This window comes from Microchirus variegatus, assembly GCF_963457635.1.
Source record: "Microchirus variegatus genome assembly, chromosome: 16".
NCBI classification, from domain to species: domain Eukaryota; kingdom Metazoa; phylum Chordata; class Actinopteri; order Pleuronectiformes; family Soleidae; genus Microchirus; species Microchirus variegatus.
Genome location: NC_139817.1, coordinates 24,503,217 through 24,521,746, shown reverse-complemented (window position 1 = coordinate 24,521,746; position 18,530 = coordinate 24,503,217). Strand labels below are relative to the sequence as shown.

The 18,530-nt window shown below is 42.8% G+C and overlaps 1 protein-coding gene across 1 annotated transcript in view; it reads left to right on the top strand.

The window, feature by feature from the left end:
* dock5 (dedicator of cytokinesis 5) overlaps positions 1-16,841 on the top strand; it is a 32,291-nt gene extending 15,450 nt beyond the window's left edge. The window contains exons 15-51 of the mRNA XM_083903296.1: positions 344-442; positions 630-702; positions 830-933; positions 1,778-1,958; positions 2,294-2,391; positions 2,483-2,572; positions 3,782-3,882; positions 4,016-4,150; positions 4,242-4,353; positions 4,754-4,824; positions 5,017-5,123; positions 5,280-5,416; positions 6,700-6,795; positions 7,009-7,107; positions 7,412-7,582; positions 7,682-7,782; positions 7,871-7,929; positions 8,511-8,665; positions 8,762-8,847; positions 9,145-9,301; positions 9,393-9,433; positions 9,513-9,603; positions 9,692-9,811; positions 10,342-10,431; positions 10,918-11,022; positions 11,270-11,411; positions 11,816-11,897; positions 12,013-12,097; positions 12,238-12,324; positions 12,426-12,602; positions 12,912-12,995; positions 13,088-13,225; positions 13,462-13,634; positions 13,800-13,923; positions 14,131-14,281; positions 14,417-14,535; positions 14,657-16,841. Coding sequence (XP_083759422.1) covers positions 344-442; positions 630-702; positions 830-933; positions 1,778-1,958; positions 2,294-2,391; positions 2,483-2,572; positions 3,782-3,882; positions 4,016-4,150; positions 4,242-4,353; positions 4,754-4,824; positions 5,017-5,123; positions 5,280-5,416; positions 6,700-6,795; positions 7,009-7,107; positions 7,412-7,582; positions 7,682-7,782; positions 7,871-7,929; positions 8,511-8,665; positions 8,762-8,847; positions 9,145-9,301; positions 9,393-9,433; positions 9,513-9,603; positions 9,692-9,811; positions 10,342-10,431; positions 10,918-11,022; positions 11,270-11,411; positions 11,816-11,897; positions 12,013-12,097; positions 12,238-12,324; positions 12,426-12,602; positions 12,912-12,995; positions 13,088-13,225; positions 13,462-13,634; positions 13,800-13,923; positions 14,131-14,281; positions 14,417-14,535; positions 14,657-14,758 — 4,143 coding nt within the window. The 3' untranslated portion in view covers positions 14,759-16,841. The remainder of the gene's footprint in view (positions 1-343; positions 443-629; positions 703-829; positions 934-1,777; positions 1,959-2,293; positions 2,392-2,482; positions 2,573-3,781; positions 3,883-4,015; positions 4,151-4,241; positions 4,354-4,753; positions 4,825-5,016; positions 5,124-5,279; positions 5,417-6,699; positions 6,796-7,008; positions 7,108-7,411; positions 7,583-7,681; positions 7,783-7,870; positions 7,930-8,510; positions 8,666-8,761; positions 8,848-9,144; positions 9,302-9,392; positions 9,434-9,512; positions 9,604-9,691; positions 9,812-10,341; positions 10,432-10,917; positions 11,023-11,269; positions 11,412-11,815; positions 11,898-12,012; positions 12,098-12,237; positions 12,325-12,425; positions 12,603-12,911; positions 12,996-13,087; positions 13,226-13,461; positions 13,635-13,799; positions 13,924-14,130; positions 14,282-14,416; positions 14,536-14,656) is intronic.
* Positions 16,842-18,530: the final 1,689 nt, after the last annotated feature.

The following is an 18,530-nucleotide window of genomic DNA, read 5'->3' as shown; positions in this document are numbered from 1 at the left end:
AAATCAAATAGCTAACAGTATACGTCATATGTCATATGCCAGTATATAGCTCTGTTAATCAGAGATATTTCATAAATTGGAGACAAAGCATTTTATAGTCATTATGTTTCTCCAAATGTGTTTGCACAGGGTGTAAACATTATTATATTAGTGATATGTAGTAAACCTTTTTATTGTCGAACCTGATATTTGTTGCCTGACACATATCACGTCATTCCCCTATGTCTTTGCATGCAATAAGTAGAGCTCATTCCATCCTCCCACAGCTGCTCGTTAATATTCGTAAACGTTGCATGGCTTATTCCTATCATGTGATAACATCATTGTCCTTAAACCTATGCAGAAAGCCATATTTCCTGGAGCCGGTTATGAGGGTGTCACAGAATACCACTCTGTCATCTACTACCAGGTGAAGCAGCCGTGTTGGAATGAAACTGTGAAGGTAAGTTAACATCAAGGACCCTGCATGTGCAGCTCTGACCTTCCCACATTGCTATGACTCAATATATTTAAAACAATATTTGTGTGGAAGACACTGGCTCAGAATGTGCCACTCACACAAATCTCCTTCTTTAATCCTGCATTCACACTCTCATTTAATCTGGTGTGTTTTCTCCACTTCCTGTAAGGTGACGATTCCAATCGAGGACGTGTGCCGCTGTCACCTCAGGGTGATGTTTCGACACAGGTCTTCGCAGGACTGTGAGTGACTGTGCTTTGTTTGTGCGGTAAACACCCACATGTTAAACTAGCCCCCATGTTGAACACAACCAGACTGACTTACTGTCGGTGAACCCGCTCCTCTCTTATGCTCCTGTGCATCCCTCAGCAAGAGACAAATCGGAGAAGCCCTTTGGAATGGCCTTCGTCCGGCTCATGAAAGGAGATGGCACCACACTGAAAGATGGCAGACATGACCTTATTGTCTACAAGGTAATGTTGCAGCCAATATATTTTAACCCATTAAGCTTCAATGTCGACTAAATGACTAAATTTCTCAGCCTCTGCAGCAGATATAGGAACACAATTCAAGAAGTATTTGAGAGCTCACACCTGTGGCTTTCCTGTGAAATTTAGTTTATTTAGATACAAAAATTAAAGTGAATAACTATTTTCAATTAAAAAACAGTAAGAAAATAAAGTAATATCAACTTGATTTAGTCCTGATGTGAAGAACAAGAACAGCATGTAATGACTGTAACAGTCTGCTTCACATGTGACGGTGATGATGCTTACAGCGCTGTGGCATCTGCGCGGTTGTAAACACTCCGTCGATTACGGTGGTACTTCGTCATTATCGTCGTTATCGCCTACCTGGTCGTCTTCAAACATAATTATGTCTTAACCATAAATCCAGGTCGATTTGTTCAGCGCGTTCGAAGTTATCGGCGATGACTTCATCGAAGACGAGAAACTCACTTCCTTCAGAAATCTCTCCGCTGTCAAAGTCCTCCGTGTTCACTCGAAGTAATTTCAAAACGATGTCGCGGGAAACCCTTATACCCCCGAAAATAGACGTATCCACTTTACCGGCGTCTATGGTAGGAGTGCGGCAATGCTTTCAATGGGTTAAAGTGGTATGAATCGGAATTGATTGGACTAATGTCAACATGAGCAGGAGGTTGCTGTTATTGCATTTCTCTAATCACACCAACATATGTGTCTTGATGAGCTGATTGTCAGTACATGGATTAGGCACGAATCCCTCCACAGACAAAAAAATGAAATGTCCATCTATCAATATGCCTCATCACCCCGATTTTCTGAATGTTTTTAGGTTGATGTGAAAAAGACAGAGGATGCAAAGGTTTATCTCACCTTACCAGCCACCTGGGATGAGGTGGAGGAGAAGGAGAAGCAGACTGGGAAGCAGTTCCACCATTCAGGAGTGATTCCTGTGACTAAAGACAGCTTCCAGCTTGCGACGCTGACCTGCTCCACTAAACTCACACAGAACGGTACTGCGGGGAATACTTTCTTATATTTCCCTCCTCACTCTTTGATAATTAAAATATGTTCTTTCTAGATCTGTAGGAATTGAAACTGAGTCTGCAGCAGTGGCTAGAGGTGCAGTGCCACCACTGTTTATTTCCCCTCAAATTGCCTTTTTAAAATAATGAAGCCCTTCTGTGACGCTAATATTCTGCTCATGTGTGGATGTTGATTGATGCAGCTCTAATTAATTTTATATTGAAATGGTAGGGTTTTAACACAATTATACTGACTGATGTAACCCAGGAGATGTTACTTCTGCTGTGTTTATTGTCATTTGTTGTTGTTGCTTTTTTTCCAGTTGATCTGCTCGGACTGTTAAACTGGAGGTCTAACCCCGAAGATCTGGACCAGATTCTTCAGAGACTGATGGAGGTTGAGGGTGGGGAGATTGTTAAAGTGAGTTTGCGTGATGTCACTAATGTTGCACCATGTCACAGTAAATCCTCTTTAATGGGACTTGAGTTACAGTTTTATGTTTTATGCACAGTTTCTCCAGGACACTCTTGATGCTCTGTTCAACATTATGATGGAGACATCAGAAAAGGACACCTACGATACCCTGGTCTTCAATGCCTTGGTTAGTTTTCGGCGACACAATGGTTCACTCCATACGGGGGCCAAAAGGTTTAGGGGGGGTTCATGGGGTAAAGGGTTATTGTAATTAATGCAATCAGCAATACAACCTTGAAACAAATGCACACTTCCATATGCTATGTTTTTGGCTTTGACCAGTATCATGCATGGAGCTTATCAGGTAACTTAACAGCTCCAGTTATTCAATGTGTTGGCAAGCAACATTTTCTAGTTGCAAGGCAGCTTTTTTTCCAGGCGATTTGCCAGGTGATATGCCAGTTTTCTTGCAACTTTGTGAGGTTTGTCATTCGAGACAATATACTTTTTCAATGTTCAATGTCTTTTATTTTTATGCTTCGTGCTCGACGAGCAACGCGGAGCATATAGCGTTCGCACCGTTCCGTCATTCCGTCCGTCCGGACTAAAATGAATACTTCCTGTGCACGTCCTTCACATTTTGCAGGATTGTTTAGTGGGTGAATATCTCCAGGCGTTTTTTTCGTTTTGTCGATAAATTGACAAATATTTATTGTATTGCTGCCAAACCGGCACTGTGGATGCCTCTTACAAGTATCTTGGATAGGTTTGAAGATGGGTGACCTTGACCTACTTTTCAAGGTCACAGCTGCACTTGTAACTTGGAAAATAGCCAAAAAACGGCACTTTTCAACCTTGTCAACGCGATAACTTGACTAATATTTATTGTATTGCTGCCAAACTGGCACTGTGGATGCCTCTTACAAGTATCTTGAACAAGTTTGAAGATCGGTGACCTTGACCTACTTTCCAAGGTCACCGCTGCACACCACAGTGGCCTTCATTGCCTATGCAAATTTTGCTTTAAAATTGGCATAAAAATGTGGGCGCGTGGACCCCTCTAGTTATAGTCCCTTTCTGTGCAGAGTTTGTGTGTGCGGCGAGGGAATCTCTTTTGCCAAAAGAGATTCTAATCTCAGTGTGACTCTTCAGTAAAATAAAGGTTAAAAAAGCAATTGCACATTGACACTGTCTCAATGCCAGTGCAGGTAACATTTGGTGAGAACTGAACTAGACAAACCATTACTAAGATTATGATTGTAGATGCTTAATGAATTCTTATTTTGTGAGTAACACCAGAGGAATGTAGAATTCAATGATGGATTTGGACGTGTGTTTTTTTTTACCACATGTTTCTAATGTAATCTTCTTTCCTCCTTTTTAAAAAAAAAAACAGGTGTTTATAATCACACTCATTGGCGACATAAAATTCCAGCACTTCAACCCAGTCCTGGAAACTTACATCAACAAGCACTTCAGTGCCACTTTGGCTTATATGTGAGTCTCGGTTCTGCATCTTCCATCTCTAACGGTTCATGCTGTTCTATTTTTAGTGTTTTCCTGTTACTTGTCTTCTCCACTCGCACCTTAATCACCTTAAGACCGTCAATTTGTACATTGTTTTTCTCAGGAAGCTAACCAAGGTGCTTAACTACTACGTGAGCCATGCCGAGGAGCCCAACCTGACTGAGAGGCTCTACGTAGCACTCAAAGCCCTGAAATACCTCTTCAGGTTTATTGTCCAGTCCCGCGTGCTGTATCTCAGGTATCAGGCTTGCTTCCTTACAAGAATCCGCTTGACACGCTCATATTTCAAGGATGCTTCGTGTTGTTTAATGCCTGGCCTTGATCCTCAGATTCTATGGGAACAGTGAAGATGGCGATGCTTTCTTCAACTCCATCCGCACTCTTTTCTTATCGTTCAACACGCTCATGGACAGGCCGCTCGATGAGGGAGTAAAGATAAAGGTGAGCTGAAGAAGAACTGCATTCTTTACGTTTCCAGCAGCTGCTTCTTTGTTGCATTGGTTTTATTGTTGGATTATGTGTTTCAACATTTCAGTAATATAACTTCTTTCTTTTTTTCCAAACTATACCTTAATAAAACTAAATTGCAGCCCAGTTATATGGAGATGTGCTTGCATATTTCATGTCATGGTGTTCATTAGTCTAGCTGTGAAAATGTTTCACACACTTTTATGGACAAATTATTGAAAAGTTTTTACAAATTAACTGCAAAATGGTTGGGCTCCCTGTTGGCTTTTTTAGTGAGGCGAGGAAATAATGTGGTAAAAGCTTGTTTACAAGAAAATGAATAAATGTCCTCATGTTCCAGTGTATAAGAGCTGAATCTCTCCTTTTTTTTTAGGGGGCGATATTGAAATACCTCCCCAGCATCATTAATGACACGCAGTCTGTGTTTGATCCCGTGGAGCTCAGGTAACTTTCCCAAGGTTTTTAACAGAAATAAATAATAATTGCCTGTGTCAGTGCTTATAATCAACCTTTTTATGCTCAGTAAAATTACCACGTGTGCTACTCGTTAGAACCCTTTAGATGTGAATAATTATAGAATAAAGATAAAGATTGTCACGCTGCACTTCAGGCTCTTTTCTTTCACTCCCTTGTCAGTGTTCTCCTCACAAAGTTCATTGAGAGCATTCCCGACTCTCAGCTTGTGCGTCAGAAGCTGGGCTGCATGTGCAAAATGGTGGAGAGTGACCTTTTCCGGCAGCCAGGTAGGAGTCGTCGAGGCTCACAAACCACAGAGTGACATTTCACACAAGATGAAGGAAACAAAACTTCACACCACATCACTCCTGCAAATTTGTCAGATCGGATCCGTTAAAAGAAAGCGTTACATTTGATTTCTTTCTCCCCGTTTATTGCCACAGATTGTCGAGACGCGCTGCTGCCACTTGTCACCGATCAGCTGAGTGGGCAGCTGGACGACCACTCCAGTAAACCTGACCACGAGGGTTGTGTCCAACTGCTGAGTACAGTGTTAGACAACTTGGACCGCAACGATGTGGTGAGTGAATTCACATTCAGACACATAACATCACACGTTACAAGGTTAATTTCAATGGGAGTATAGACTACAATTTACAATGAGATAGTGGGTATAAGGCCCAATTTATACTCCTGCGTGAAGTGCTCTACGTCGACGCAGAGACTCTGCGTCGACGTAGAACCTGTCGAAGAGCCTCATGCGTCGTCTCCGACTGCACGAAATATTTCTTAAGTGTCCGTCACTCCGTCAAGGGACAACGGAGACGGCAAGAGCTGCGATTGGTCCTCAGGACAGGCCGAGATAGCGCTGCTCTGTGCCGGCTCACAGTGAGCACCGAGCGTCCACAGAGGCGGAGCTGATCACCGCCAACAACGTCGCTGCCAAACTATAAATACGTCATATCTTAACACACACAGCACATGTTTAGACTCTAAATGGCCAATTTCTCGCCTCAAATTATCTTAAAACTGCGTTCAGTGACACAGAAAAGTGAGAAACGGCCACTGTTTCAACAACAACAGTCTTTCTCTCTCTTTCTCTCTCGGACGCCATTGCTCACTGTAGCCAGAAGCACAACAACCTTGCGCAGCGACCCCTACTGATCGGGCGGGAAATTGCAGCGCGTGTCCGTCACCACGACGCAGAAGTATGAAGGCTCGAGTCGTCTCCGTGGTGACGCAGTCGGATAACGCATTACGCAGTCGGAGAAGTATAATGTGGCCTTAAGTGGGTATACGTTTCCCTTACAAGCCAAGTCATACCGTTGCCATTTTGCACCCAAAGGAGTCAGTTGAAGTTGAAGTGACCCACTGGGTCTGACCCAGAACGTTCCCGTTCATATTCATTCAGTGTTATAAAACTGATGGGATTCATTCATGTTCCATATTCCACAGGTTTCCAAGGTAATTGTCTCACCACCCTTATGCAATGAAGGCTTGTGACATTTGAGTGGTCCACCAACCTTGACCTGAAAACAGATTTTATTAGTAATTAGTAACCCTAACCCAAACATGAGAACTGTCACAATTTTCTTTTCTTCTTCTCTTGGAAGATGTTCTGCTGCTTAATTCCTTTTGAAATATAATTGTTCAGTACAGTGAGCTGTACAAAGGAACACATTCTGTTCTCTTGATGTACATTATTTATGGCGACCTTGGCAAATAAAGCCAGTGCTACAAATAATGGGGAAAATTTATTTTATGTCATTTGTCTGAAATCGGGCCTTTAATAGTGACAGCATTGCTTAACATTGTTTTGAGGGTTTTTTTTAAGCTGTACCTGGGTCTGTTCTGTCTTCACAGGGTCCAACCAGAGGACACGTTCAGCTAATAATGGAGCGGCTTCTTCGCAGGGTTAACCGCACTGTCATCAGCATGGACAGATCCTCCCCTCTTATTGTAAGACGCTGTGTGATTTACTGCTAGAAAATAAGTCTCCGACAGCTTCATTTTTAACTTTCATTTTAATATTAATGATGCTGATGTAAGCAGCAGATAACTTTGATAATGTACTAATGCGACAATGGAGCGTGTGCTTGGGAGTGCAGTGTTTTTTTTTCTTTTTTTAAGGGCTATTTTACTTGTGAATAATAGTGGACTCTCCCATGGCAGGGTCACTATCTTGCTTGCATGACGGCCGTCCTGCAGCAAATGGACGACATGCATTACGCCCACTACATCGGCACCTTCAAGACAAGACAGGATATCATTGTAAGTGTCCCCGTTTGCCTCCACGCTGCCTACATCCTCCTCTGAAAGAATCTCATCAATAACGGACATTAAACTAGCCAAGTCACTTAGTGCTCCTAAAGAGAATATTGATTATAGACATTTAATGCAATGGATTGGAATGACACGATGAGGGTGTCAGAAGGTCTCCATTAAGCGGTGAGGGCATTAAGAGGGCCCGACATGTAGCTGCTCTGCTGTGGATTTGCTTAGTTTTTGCTTAGATTTCTTTAAAGACACAACATGGGCACGCTTGCAATAAAGCTCCTTCTTTTTCCCCCCGAAGGACTTCCTCATGGAAACATTCATCATGTTTAAGGACCTCATGGGAAACGTCTTCCCCATAGACTGGATGATCATGAACTTGGTGCAGATGCAGGTCTTTCTGAGGGCCATCAATCAGTACTCTGATGTCCTCAACATGTATTTCTTGGACCAGGCACATTTTGAACTACAGGTTCGTCTTACCTCTGCCACCTTCCCCTCTTTCCTATTGTTGTGTGAAACGGTAATTATGGCATTAATATTTTACAAACCCTGCTTCCCCCCTTTGCAGCTTTGGAATCACTACTTTCATTTAACCGTGGCTTTCCTCACGCACAAGACTCTACAGCTGGAATCCTTCTCTCAAGAGAAACGGAATAAGATACTGAACAAGTGCGAGTAACTCCTAGTTCATCAGGAAACTGATTTAAATTGTAACAAAGGTTTCATTGAGCGGCTCTTTTGTTTAAATCTGCCACAGATATGGAGACATGAGGAAGAGTGTTGGGTTTAAGATCAGAGACATGTGGTACAATCTCGGTGAGTGTTTTGCATCATCTGATAATGCCGCTGTAATCATAAAGTTTGTGGATTTGTTTATTCATGACCTGCCGGTACTGCAAGTGGAATAACAAAAGTGTGTGTGTGTGTGTGTGTGTGTGTGTGTGTGTGTGTGTGTGTGTGTGTGTGTGTGTGTGTGTGTGTGTGTGTGTGTGTGTGTGTGTGTGTGTGTGTGTGTGTGTGTGTGTGTGTGTGTGTGTGTGTGTGTGTGTGTGTGTGTGTGTGTGTGTGTGTGTGTGTGTGTGTGTGTGTGTGTGTGTGTGTGTGTGTGTGTGTGTGTGTGTGTGTGTGTGTGTGTGTGTGTGTGTGTGTGTGTGTGTGTGTGTGTGTGTGTGTGTGTGTGTGTGTGTGTGTGTGTGTGTGTGTGTGTGTGTGTGTGTGTGTGTGTGTGTGTGTGTGTGTGTGTGTGTTTTTACGGTGTGGTTTCACCGTGAATAGTTGTTTTGTTTACTACAATATTAGATTTGGCCTCTGTTTGTTGAAAAATGAAGATGCAGCTTATTGCTTTCTCAGATCACGCGATTGTTATTTCTTTATGATAATGGTGTGTTGTCCCTCAGGGCCTCACAAAATGAAGTTCATCCCAGCCATGGTTGGGCCCATTCTGGAGGCCACACTGGTACCTGAGCCTGAACTGAGGAAAGCCACCATACCAATCTTCTTTGATATGATGCAGTGCGAACACAACTTCAGCCCCGGACGAACCTTTGAAACGGTGAAAACGAGATGCAGCCACTGGCTCTGGTGTGACATTTCTGTTTATGATGGTGTGGTTTTTATTTTATTTATTTTTTTATTCTGCCCTTTGCAGTTTGAGAATGAACTGATAACAAAATTGGATCAAGCGGTAGAGGGAGGACGAGGGGACGAGCAATACAAAGTCCTGCTGGAGAAAACGTAAGACGAATAATCACATCAATATATCAATTGTATGTATTAGGAAATTCACACAAGATTACTCAAACAATGCATGCTTTTTTTTTTTTGAAGGACATGAAGGCCTTTTAGAATTGTAAACAACCTCTGATCAGTAGGAAACACTTGAGGCAGTAATGTACAATCTCAGGCAACAGCGAAAAACAGATTTATTGTGCCCCTCGGGAGAAACGGCTGGCTTTTGGGACTGATAAACTAGAAATAGGCCATTACAGCTGAAGACTAGTCTGTGAAGGACATATCTGTGTGTATGTGCAGGTTACTGGAGCACTGCAGACGTCACCGATACCTGTCCCAGTCAGGAGAGGAGCTGGCTCTGCTGCTGAGCAGCCTGCTGGAAAATCTCCTCGCATACCGCACCATCACCCACGACGAAAGTCCAGAGCACAGAATGAGCTGCACCGTCAACGTGCTGGTACGCCGAGAGCCTAAGGGGTTAAAACGATGCGTTCGTGTACATTAAGCAGTTACCTGACCACTTGTTTCGAATGTGTGTTTCCCTGCAGAACTTCTACAAAGAAAAGAAGAGGGAAGACATTTATATCCGGTGAGTGAGAGATGAAGACGTTATGGTTTTCGGACCTAATTGACGACTCTCTATCTAACTGATGTTCTCGTGCAACCAGGTACTTGTACAAGCTGCGAGATTTGCACCTGGACTGTGAGAACTACACGGAGGCGTCCTACACTCTGCTGCTCCACGCTGAATTACTGGAGGTCTCTTACACATCGGCGTTGTTTAACCGCGTCGCTCACTGTTCACTCACCTGTTTAATATTAAATATTTCATTAATCTGTTCCTCAGTGGTCTGAAAAAACCTGTGCACCTCACCTGATACCACGAGATGGGGATCATGTGTGGAGTCAGCAGGAGCTGAAAGAGAGGCTCTTCCAGGAGATCATCTGTTATTTGGACAAAGGCAAGGTGAGTAACTGCTGTCTCCTCTCAGTGAGCTGGATTTTATATATTTACACCCAAAAATATCAAACATTTACCCCATGAGTTACTTACCATTATGTAGTTTCTGATTCCTTGCTTTATGGTCAGCGCTTCAGTGGCATAAATCAACGAGTAGTGGTGACAAATGCACGCAATAAAAGGAAAACGCAAACGACAACACACTAACTAGTAGTACACAGTATTTCCTTTTTGCTCTGGAGGTTATAACAAAGATTGGGTGAAGCTGATGATGTCATTAAAGGCAAACACATTGAAAAAACATCTATTTCCATGGATTTAAAGAGCATTGGAAACATTCTGGCTAAAGTAAGGATGTCACTCAACAACGTTTACCACATTTTGATGAAGAAATGTTACATATTGCGACTTTAACACTGCTGCTACTCGCAGAGAGGAAACGCCACACATGGCAGAGTTGAGGTCGCGCTCCTGTGTTTTGATGTTTTATTTGATGTCCCGTCGTAACTGAGTAGCACACGCATGTGTCTCGTCAGATGTGGGAGAAAGCCATTGAGCTGTGCAAGCAGCTGGCCAAGATGCACGAGACCCACATGTTTGACTTCATGGAGCTCAGCCAACTTCTGGTAAGAGGACGCACTATCATTCATAGAGATACATAACAACAGAGCAGACCACAAGGAATTCAATGGACATGGTAGAAGACTAGAGTTTTAATGTTTGCTTCTGTCCACCTTGCCTTGTAAACACTGTTGAAATGAGTAGAAATGAACTGTGTGCAGTGTGCAGAGAAGGGGAGAAGTTAAACAAAAAAAAAAAAGAGCATTTGTCTGTTTTTTTGTAACTAATTTCTGCATCAATATTGGGCAGCTTGAATGTGTAATGAAAAATCTATTTATAGAGTTTGTCTTTGTAACACATTTTTTCATGACTGTGCTCCAATAATCTGTTCTCAAAAATGACACAAAAACATGTTTTGTCTTATTGTAATTAATTTATAATGAAAATGGCATCACATAACCAGTAACAGGCTAATTACAACAGACTGTGTGTGTGTGTGTGTGTGTGTGTTGCACTGTAACCTTCCCATCTTCTCTTTCCCTCCGTCATAGATAAAACAAGCCCAGTTCTATGAAAATATAATGCATGCGATGCGTCCACAGCCAGAGTACTTTGCTGTAGGATATTATGGCCTTGGATTCCCTTCATTCCTCCGGGTAAGAAAACCATTACCTGCTGTATTACAATAAACAGAGACTTAGACAAAGTCTGATGTGTCCTCGCTCCAGCAGTGAGCTGGAGCTTTTTCAGAACTTTTCTCAGAACGGTGGGCAATAATGCAGTTAAAGGTTGTAGGCATTTTAATGGCCCAAGAGGACTGTCGTAAAGGAATGTCAACGTGTTGCACTGTTGACGCAAAGACGCATATACTATGGTTTGGTTTTGCCGTGTACACCACTGCAGAACAAGATGTTCATCTACCGAGGCAAAGAGTACGAGTGGTTGGAGGACTTCAGCTTAAAGCTGCTCTCCCAGTTTCCTAATGCAGCGAGGATGACCAGCACGGCGCCCCCTGGAGACAACATCTGCAACTCCACTGGACAGTGTATCCTTAAATAATGGAACCAAACTATTCAATATTCAATTTCTTTAGTCCAGGGTTGAAGCAAAGCCTGCTGACTTTAGCATTAAGCCTTACGGGGTCGTACCTATGTTCCACGGGTCCTATGTTCCCCGTTTTTCCAAAAAAGGTCCTATGTTCCCCACTTTGTATGTGACAGGGGAACATAGGACCCTTTTTTGAAAAAGGGTAGGGTTAGGGTTGGAGAAAGGGTCCTATGTTCCCCGGTCACATACAAAGCGGGGAACATAGGACCCGGGGAACATAGGTACGGTCCCAGCCTTACAACTTCACAGCCCTACAAAACTGCTTTGTTTTGTTTACGTGTATTTAAAGAAAGTCTAAACTCGTCTTATTCCCGACTCTCTTCCTTAGCTGAAACACAACAGACATCCAGTGCTTCACTGTCAAGCCCGTGCTCACAGTGCCGCAGCAGTTCAAAGACAAGGGGGTTCCTGAGCAGATATTAAAGTGTGTAACAGAACACACACTTAAAGGCTCATTTATTTTCCTGTTGATACGCGGGGACTCGGAGGTCACTGGTCAAACCACTTACTCATCAAGGTTCCTCCCTGTTCTCTTGCAGCTATTACAGAACCAATGAAGTGGACAAGTTCCAGTATTCAAGGCCTTTCAGGAAAGGTGAAAAGGACCCTGATAATGAGTTTGCGGTGAGCGGTCATTTAGTTGAAAAAGCATAAAAGCATCATAACCTTTGTGTTTGTGCATGCCTCACTCTTTTAATAATTTCATTAATAATTTAGACATTTAATGTCGGCCTTCATAGTTGTATTGATATTCTGTCCTACAGACCATGTGGATTGAGAGAACAACGTACATAACAGCGTATCACTTTCCAGGGATTCTGAAATGGTTTGAAGTCAAATCCGTCTCGGTGGTAAGACGCAGCCTCGGTTTGTTTTCTGTTTTTATCGTTTCCCTCGCTTTAAACATTCCTCTATTTCACATGATTCTTTCTGCTATCGTCCCCGTGGGCAGGAAGAGATCAGTCCTTTGGCGAACGCCGTAGAAACGATGGAGATGGCCAACGAAAAGCTGAGCAACCTTGTGCAGCAGCAAGCGTGCGACCGCTCTCTCTCCATCAATCCACTGTCCATGATGCTCAGTGGCATCGTCGACCCAGCGGTCATGGGCGGCTTCTCAAACTATGAAAAGGTCTGACAAATAAGAACAAGTAGAGACAAAATAATCCCCATCACTGTCTCACTATTTAGTGAGGATTGTCATATTGTTTATATTTTGTGTTCAAACACTGCCACACTTGACTCACTAAATAAATGTGTCTTTCATGACTTCTACCTGGCCTTGGGCCTGTCACGAGCTATAAACTTTTATTCATTAGGGAACCGCTGTGGCCTTTGTTGTGCTGTAAAAATCTGTTCATTCTTGTTTGCATCCATAATTTTATGGACGTGTGATTAAAAACCCTGTGCCCACCTTCCATCCTTCTTTGCGTCTTTGCAGGCGTTCTTCACAGACGCCTACATGCACGAGCATCCCGAGGACCACGAGCGCATCGAGGTCCTTAAACAACTCATTGCTCTGCAGGTAAACTCTTTTCACCATCACGGACAATGGCTTCAAAAGCAGAAGGCATTTTATGACACTCAAGTGTGGCTATACCCCCCCCCCCCACCCAGGTCCCTCTCTTGGCAGACGGAATTCGCATTCATGGGGAGAAGACGACGGACCAGCTGAAACCCTTACACAACCGAATGGTCACTTGTTTCCAAGACCTTCGAGAAAAAGTGGAGAAACATTATGGCGTCATAACCTTGGTGCGTTGCCGACCGCAAACTCAATTTAATGTAACGAGGGCTTAAGCTGTCGGTCCTCTCGCCTTCCAAATCAAACATGTCTCATTCAAAGTGCTGCATAATAATATGTTATATTAGTGCAGGACCATCAATCTTCCTCCCAGTCGGCAGTCCAGCACAACCTGGGTTGTGCCTGTCGCCGTGCTCTCCCGATGCCAATCTTCCTGATGATACTTAATCCTGTTTGTGTGTCCCAGCCGTGCTCTCTCGCTGAGAAGAAGAAGAGTCGCGTGGGCTCAGTGGTGATGCCCTACATCCTGTCCTCCACCCTGCGCCGCATGTCCACCGTCTCGACCCTCTCCAATGCGTCCTCGGGCCTCTCCAGTGGCTCCGCCTCCTCAGACGGACCCTCCTGCATTTCCTCCCAAGAGTCAGTCCCTGCTTTGTTTTTGTCTTTTGTCTTCCTGCACTATAACAGACTTGATTTTTGTGTCTTTGCTCAAATCAAAAACAGTTTTTCTGACCGAACGTCTCTCTGTATCTCTTATGTCCACCTCTATATATTTACAAGCAGTTCCTTGTTGTCCCACCCCAGCGATCGCAGGGTCTCTGTGCTCTCTCGCTCAGAGGAGGACAACAGGATTGCTAGAAAGAACAGGAAGGAGTGGAGCGTGAGCAAATCCCAGGTCTTACTGGAGAGGCAGTCAGACACTGATGAGGTACAACCTTAAGTGCAGGAGCTATTTTTGTTGCAGCTCTCAAGCTTTTTTCTTACTGTGCTTTCACTCAGATTATGTCATAGGTTGTGTGCGAGTTCTGGGAGATGATTGTGTCCTGATGCCAAGTTTGAGTTTTTCCTGTTGTGAACTGGGAATAGCTTGGATGCCCATATCTCTGTTGTCGTTTTGTTTCCGTTGTTTCTCCAGTTGCCTCCAGAGAAGCAGCAGAGGCCCAAGAGTTTGCAATTAGGAGACAGGCGGCTCACACTCTCGTTGTTCCAGGGTGTTTCGTCCCAGCTCAGCCTCTCTAACCCTCTGAGTCCGCTACCAGCCTCTCCACACACACCACGCAGCTCCAGTGTGTAACAAATGACACCCCACTCACACCACTGCATGTTATTATATCGTCTTCTCTTAAAAACATGCATTAAATGCTGTGACACAGAGGAGCATGGAGTCTGAAAAGCCTTTGTTTCCCTCCCTTGTGGTGTAGGTTATTCATCACTATTCAGTGACAATGATGCCAGTACCATTGACACTCCAGGGACCCCTCCACCCATGCCTCCGAAGAAACACCCACATGAGAGTGACATTGCCAGGTTCTCGTCTGAGGTACGTCTTCTGAAAATAGCACCCCCCAACACTAATGCATATTTAATGGAGGGTAATGTTAAAATATTCTGTTTTTTATTTGAAGTCCTAACTTGAACTCTTCTTCTCCCCTTCCCCTCAGTTTACTCCTCCGCTGCCAGTGAAAATAGAGAGTAAGCCCCCTCCACCGCCTCCGAAAACACGCAAGTCGATGTTCCCTTCCTACGAGCACTCTCCCCAGTAAAGCTCCTCCGCTGCCTTCCAGCATAAGAGTTGGCAGTGATAAATGTGTGGCTTTGTGCTAACTCAAACATCAGTGTACGGATGCAGATCCATGTCCGCGGGATGTTACATTTGCAGGATTTCCAGCAGAAATTTGTTCTGTCTGATGCAAGATGGTGATAGTTCCAAGTATTCCTTTGTCCTGGAGTTTCAGCTGCCTCATTTTTAAAGTTACAAGGAAGGAATTATTGTCATCATATCAGTTTCTTTTCTTTCTTTTTTTCCTGTTTGCATCGTTGTAGACGCTACAGCGATGCAAACACAGGAAAGGGGATGATTTGAGTGCACAAGTTCACTGTAGTCTCAGATTTCATGCTCTTTGAGAGATAGTGAAACCTTAAGTAGATGCTTTATTTTTTACAAGAAAAGTTGCTTCAGCGTTTTTTTATCACTTGCAGGGAAAAGGAACGACCAATGTTGCTATGTCATTTTTATTTTGTATGTATTGGAATGACACTGGAGACCTTTTTTTTTACCATTGCTGTTCACTGGCATTCCATTTTTGAACAGGATAAAGCCGCATTATACTCAAAACTTGATCAAAAGCAGGGAATACAATGCACAGAATCATTTGAAAAAGCAGTCGTGTCGAGTCTTGTCGTGATCAAACCACGATGTTTCAGAAACACTGGATGGCGTTATTGAATGTGGCACAGATGATCCTTTATGTACGGATGTTTATGATGAACTAAATACTGTAACTGACGCTTCCTGACTGCATCACACTGATGCTCGTGTTCAGTGGAAGTGCATTTCCTCTTCTTAAAGGAGTTGTACATTTTGGGGGGGGTTACAAAGAGTCAGATGTGAAAATAAAAAAAGGTACTACCATGATACATACATGCATAGAGATAGAGCTGCAGGTTATGGCGCTTTTTCCATTACTTTGTAATACCTCCTCAACTAGTGATGGGCAAAGAAGTTCTTCTCAGTGTAACTGAATCATTAGAATCAGTTGATTGAAAAGATTCGTTCACAGAGTCGATCACATGAACTGAAATACTCTCTGACTGAACGGGTCGTGATTGGGCTCACGATCACCGGCTTTCAGCAAATACACCAGACTGAGATTTTAGACATTTCCTTTGCTAAATGTTGAAGATTAACATTTCATATTTTCAGGATTTTTAAGTCTTTTTAACCGATCGACAGTTCGGCGTTGTTCGCTTTGATTCTTTTGTCGGACGTCACTCACTGACCAATCGGTGGTCTGTGTTGATGTCACATTTCACTTGTAAACCTCGCCGAAGCAGGTACTTAAAAAAAAAAAAGCTCCAGGTACGAGGTACCATCCCTAATGGAAAAGGGCGGAAAAAAAACTGAGCAGAGTATAGTGCTGCAACTGTATAATGGAAAAGCGCCATTAGCTTAGCATAAAGACTGGGAGGCAAATAAACAAACCCTGCTATTTTAGACCCATAGGTTCAACAATTCAAAATATGAGCTGTTATTTCATCAATTCGAGTTGATTTTGTTACCTGTGCATGGAAACAGCTTCCCGTTTTAAAGCTAAGCTAAGCTACGTATATATCTACATATACAGTAGAACTCTGGTCACAGAGCAATATTTCAAACGGGCCCTTGAAAGAACATCAGTCACTGTAAGAATAAATGTCTTTGAAGTTCACATTAGTTTTGTATTTCAGGAGTTGATGGATGTTCTTTTTATTTTTATCACTTCATATTATTGAAATTTAAGTTATTGCCTTTCATTGAATTTGAATGTGTCCGCTGTTCTTCACACACCGTGTCTTTGCATGCAGAGCAGTTTGGATCTCATTTTGGCAAAAGTGCACCAGTGTGCACCGTTTAAGTTTTAAAAAAAAGTTCATGTGCCTTCAGAGTGCCAAATCTATGCATCTATGATAAGAGTTTTATTTTTAGATTTTTAATTGTCATGCGAGGGATTAACTTAGTTAATTTTGTACAGGATCTAAGAAAACATTAGACGAACAATGCCTCAAGAGATTGAGTATATATTATGATCTTTTTTTTTATGAACAAACGGTTGTTGACTGAACAAAAATAAAGACGTATTGAAAGACCCGCGAGTGTGGTTTATCTTCCTCTATCGTCGTTTACGTTGATCCAGTCGACGCAGTGAAAGAGAGTAATTGCAGACGGCCGTTTGAACGCTGTTGATGGTGAAGAAATTAGAATTTCAAATTAAAAAAGCCATGAAACGGGTCATTTAGTTTGGGTGAAAACGACGGCCTTCCAGCTCGCGGTGATGCACGTGTTAAAGAGGTGTTATCTGGGGACCGCGTCTGCGGGACACCAGCTGATGTGATGTTTATAGGAGTGTTTTTTTTGACGGCTGCTGGTCTCGCTAACCTGGATTGTTAATGACCTGTTCCTTCCTGTCAGATAGCGAAGGTACAGGATATCGCTCTCCCCTCCGTGAGTCTCAGGAGAAATAACTTTTCTTTGAAGTGATGTTCACCCGTGCAGTGAGATGCTCTGGAACGTCTCCATGGAAACGATCCCCATACTTAAGATGTTTACAGCTGTATAGAATGTGAACACATCAATCACCCGCAGCTTCCTCTTCCCCTCCGTTTTATTCCTGCCTCCGCTTTCCTGACAGTAAGACAGTGACACGTCTACTGACACTGAAATATTACACATACACAGTGTCGCTGCAACAAGGGAGACTCAAATACAGACTGATTCAGTTAATCAACATTAAAGGGACAGTTCGGAATTTTGAACATAAGACCTATTTTCCAACTCAGCCGGTGTGATGGAGACATTTTCAAGAAATTTCATTCAGTTCTTCTAGTTGCCGAGTTTGCTGATGCTATGGCTAGCGCAAGTCAATGATACAAGTTAGCATGGCATTAAAAACACTCATACAGACTGAATTTTTTTGCATTGAAATTAGACTTTGAATTTTAAAAACCATCAAATTTCAAGCACTGTTTTTTTTCCATTGATCTTTTTTCAACGTTGAAATAAATTCAGTATAAAAAAATTTGACGCCTCAAAAAATTCAGTTGCAAAAAATTAAATGTCTCAAAAAATTCAGTCGCAAAAAATTCACTTGCAAAAATGTCAGTTAATATCCGGGTCACCAGACAGAAGCAATCGATCCCTGTATCAATTCATCCAACACCAATCAACGTACGCTCCACTGGCCATACATGAATTACAGTTACAGTTAGTTTTGTTTCAAATATCATTCTATCAACACAGATATGTACATCGATAGTCTGCCGTTACAATTGATTTGCCTCTGGTGCACTGTGGAGTCGGTATGAGTGTTTCTAACGCCATGCTAACTTGTATCATTGACTCGCGCTAGCCATAGCATCAGCGAACTCGGCAACTAGAAGAACTGAAAGAAATTTCTTGAAAACGTCTCCAGACGTCTCCATCACACAGTTGGAAAATAGGTCTTATGTCCAAAATTCCGAAACTATCATTTGCTTTGTGAGTTTAATTCAGGGCCCCCCGGCCCCCGCAGTCTCTTGAAATGCCCCTGCACACAGATTACCTCACCTAAAGATGGCAACGAACAGAGAGCAGTTGGCAGACGTGTTTCAAACGCTCATATTCTAAAGTGCAGTTTTTATATATCTGTGTTGTTAACCCATTAGATTTCAGCGGTTTTCGCTACAGTGCGTTCATTTATCTGGCATCTATCTACTTCTCCCAGATTAAGATTTCACATAAAGACATGAAATACGGTCACAATAACACACTGCACTTGTGCTTCCAAGCATTTTTTTGGA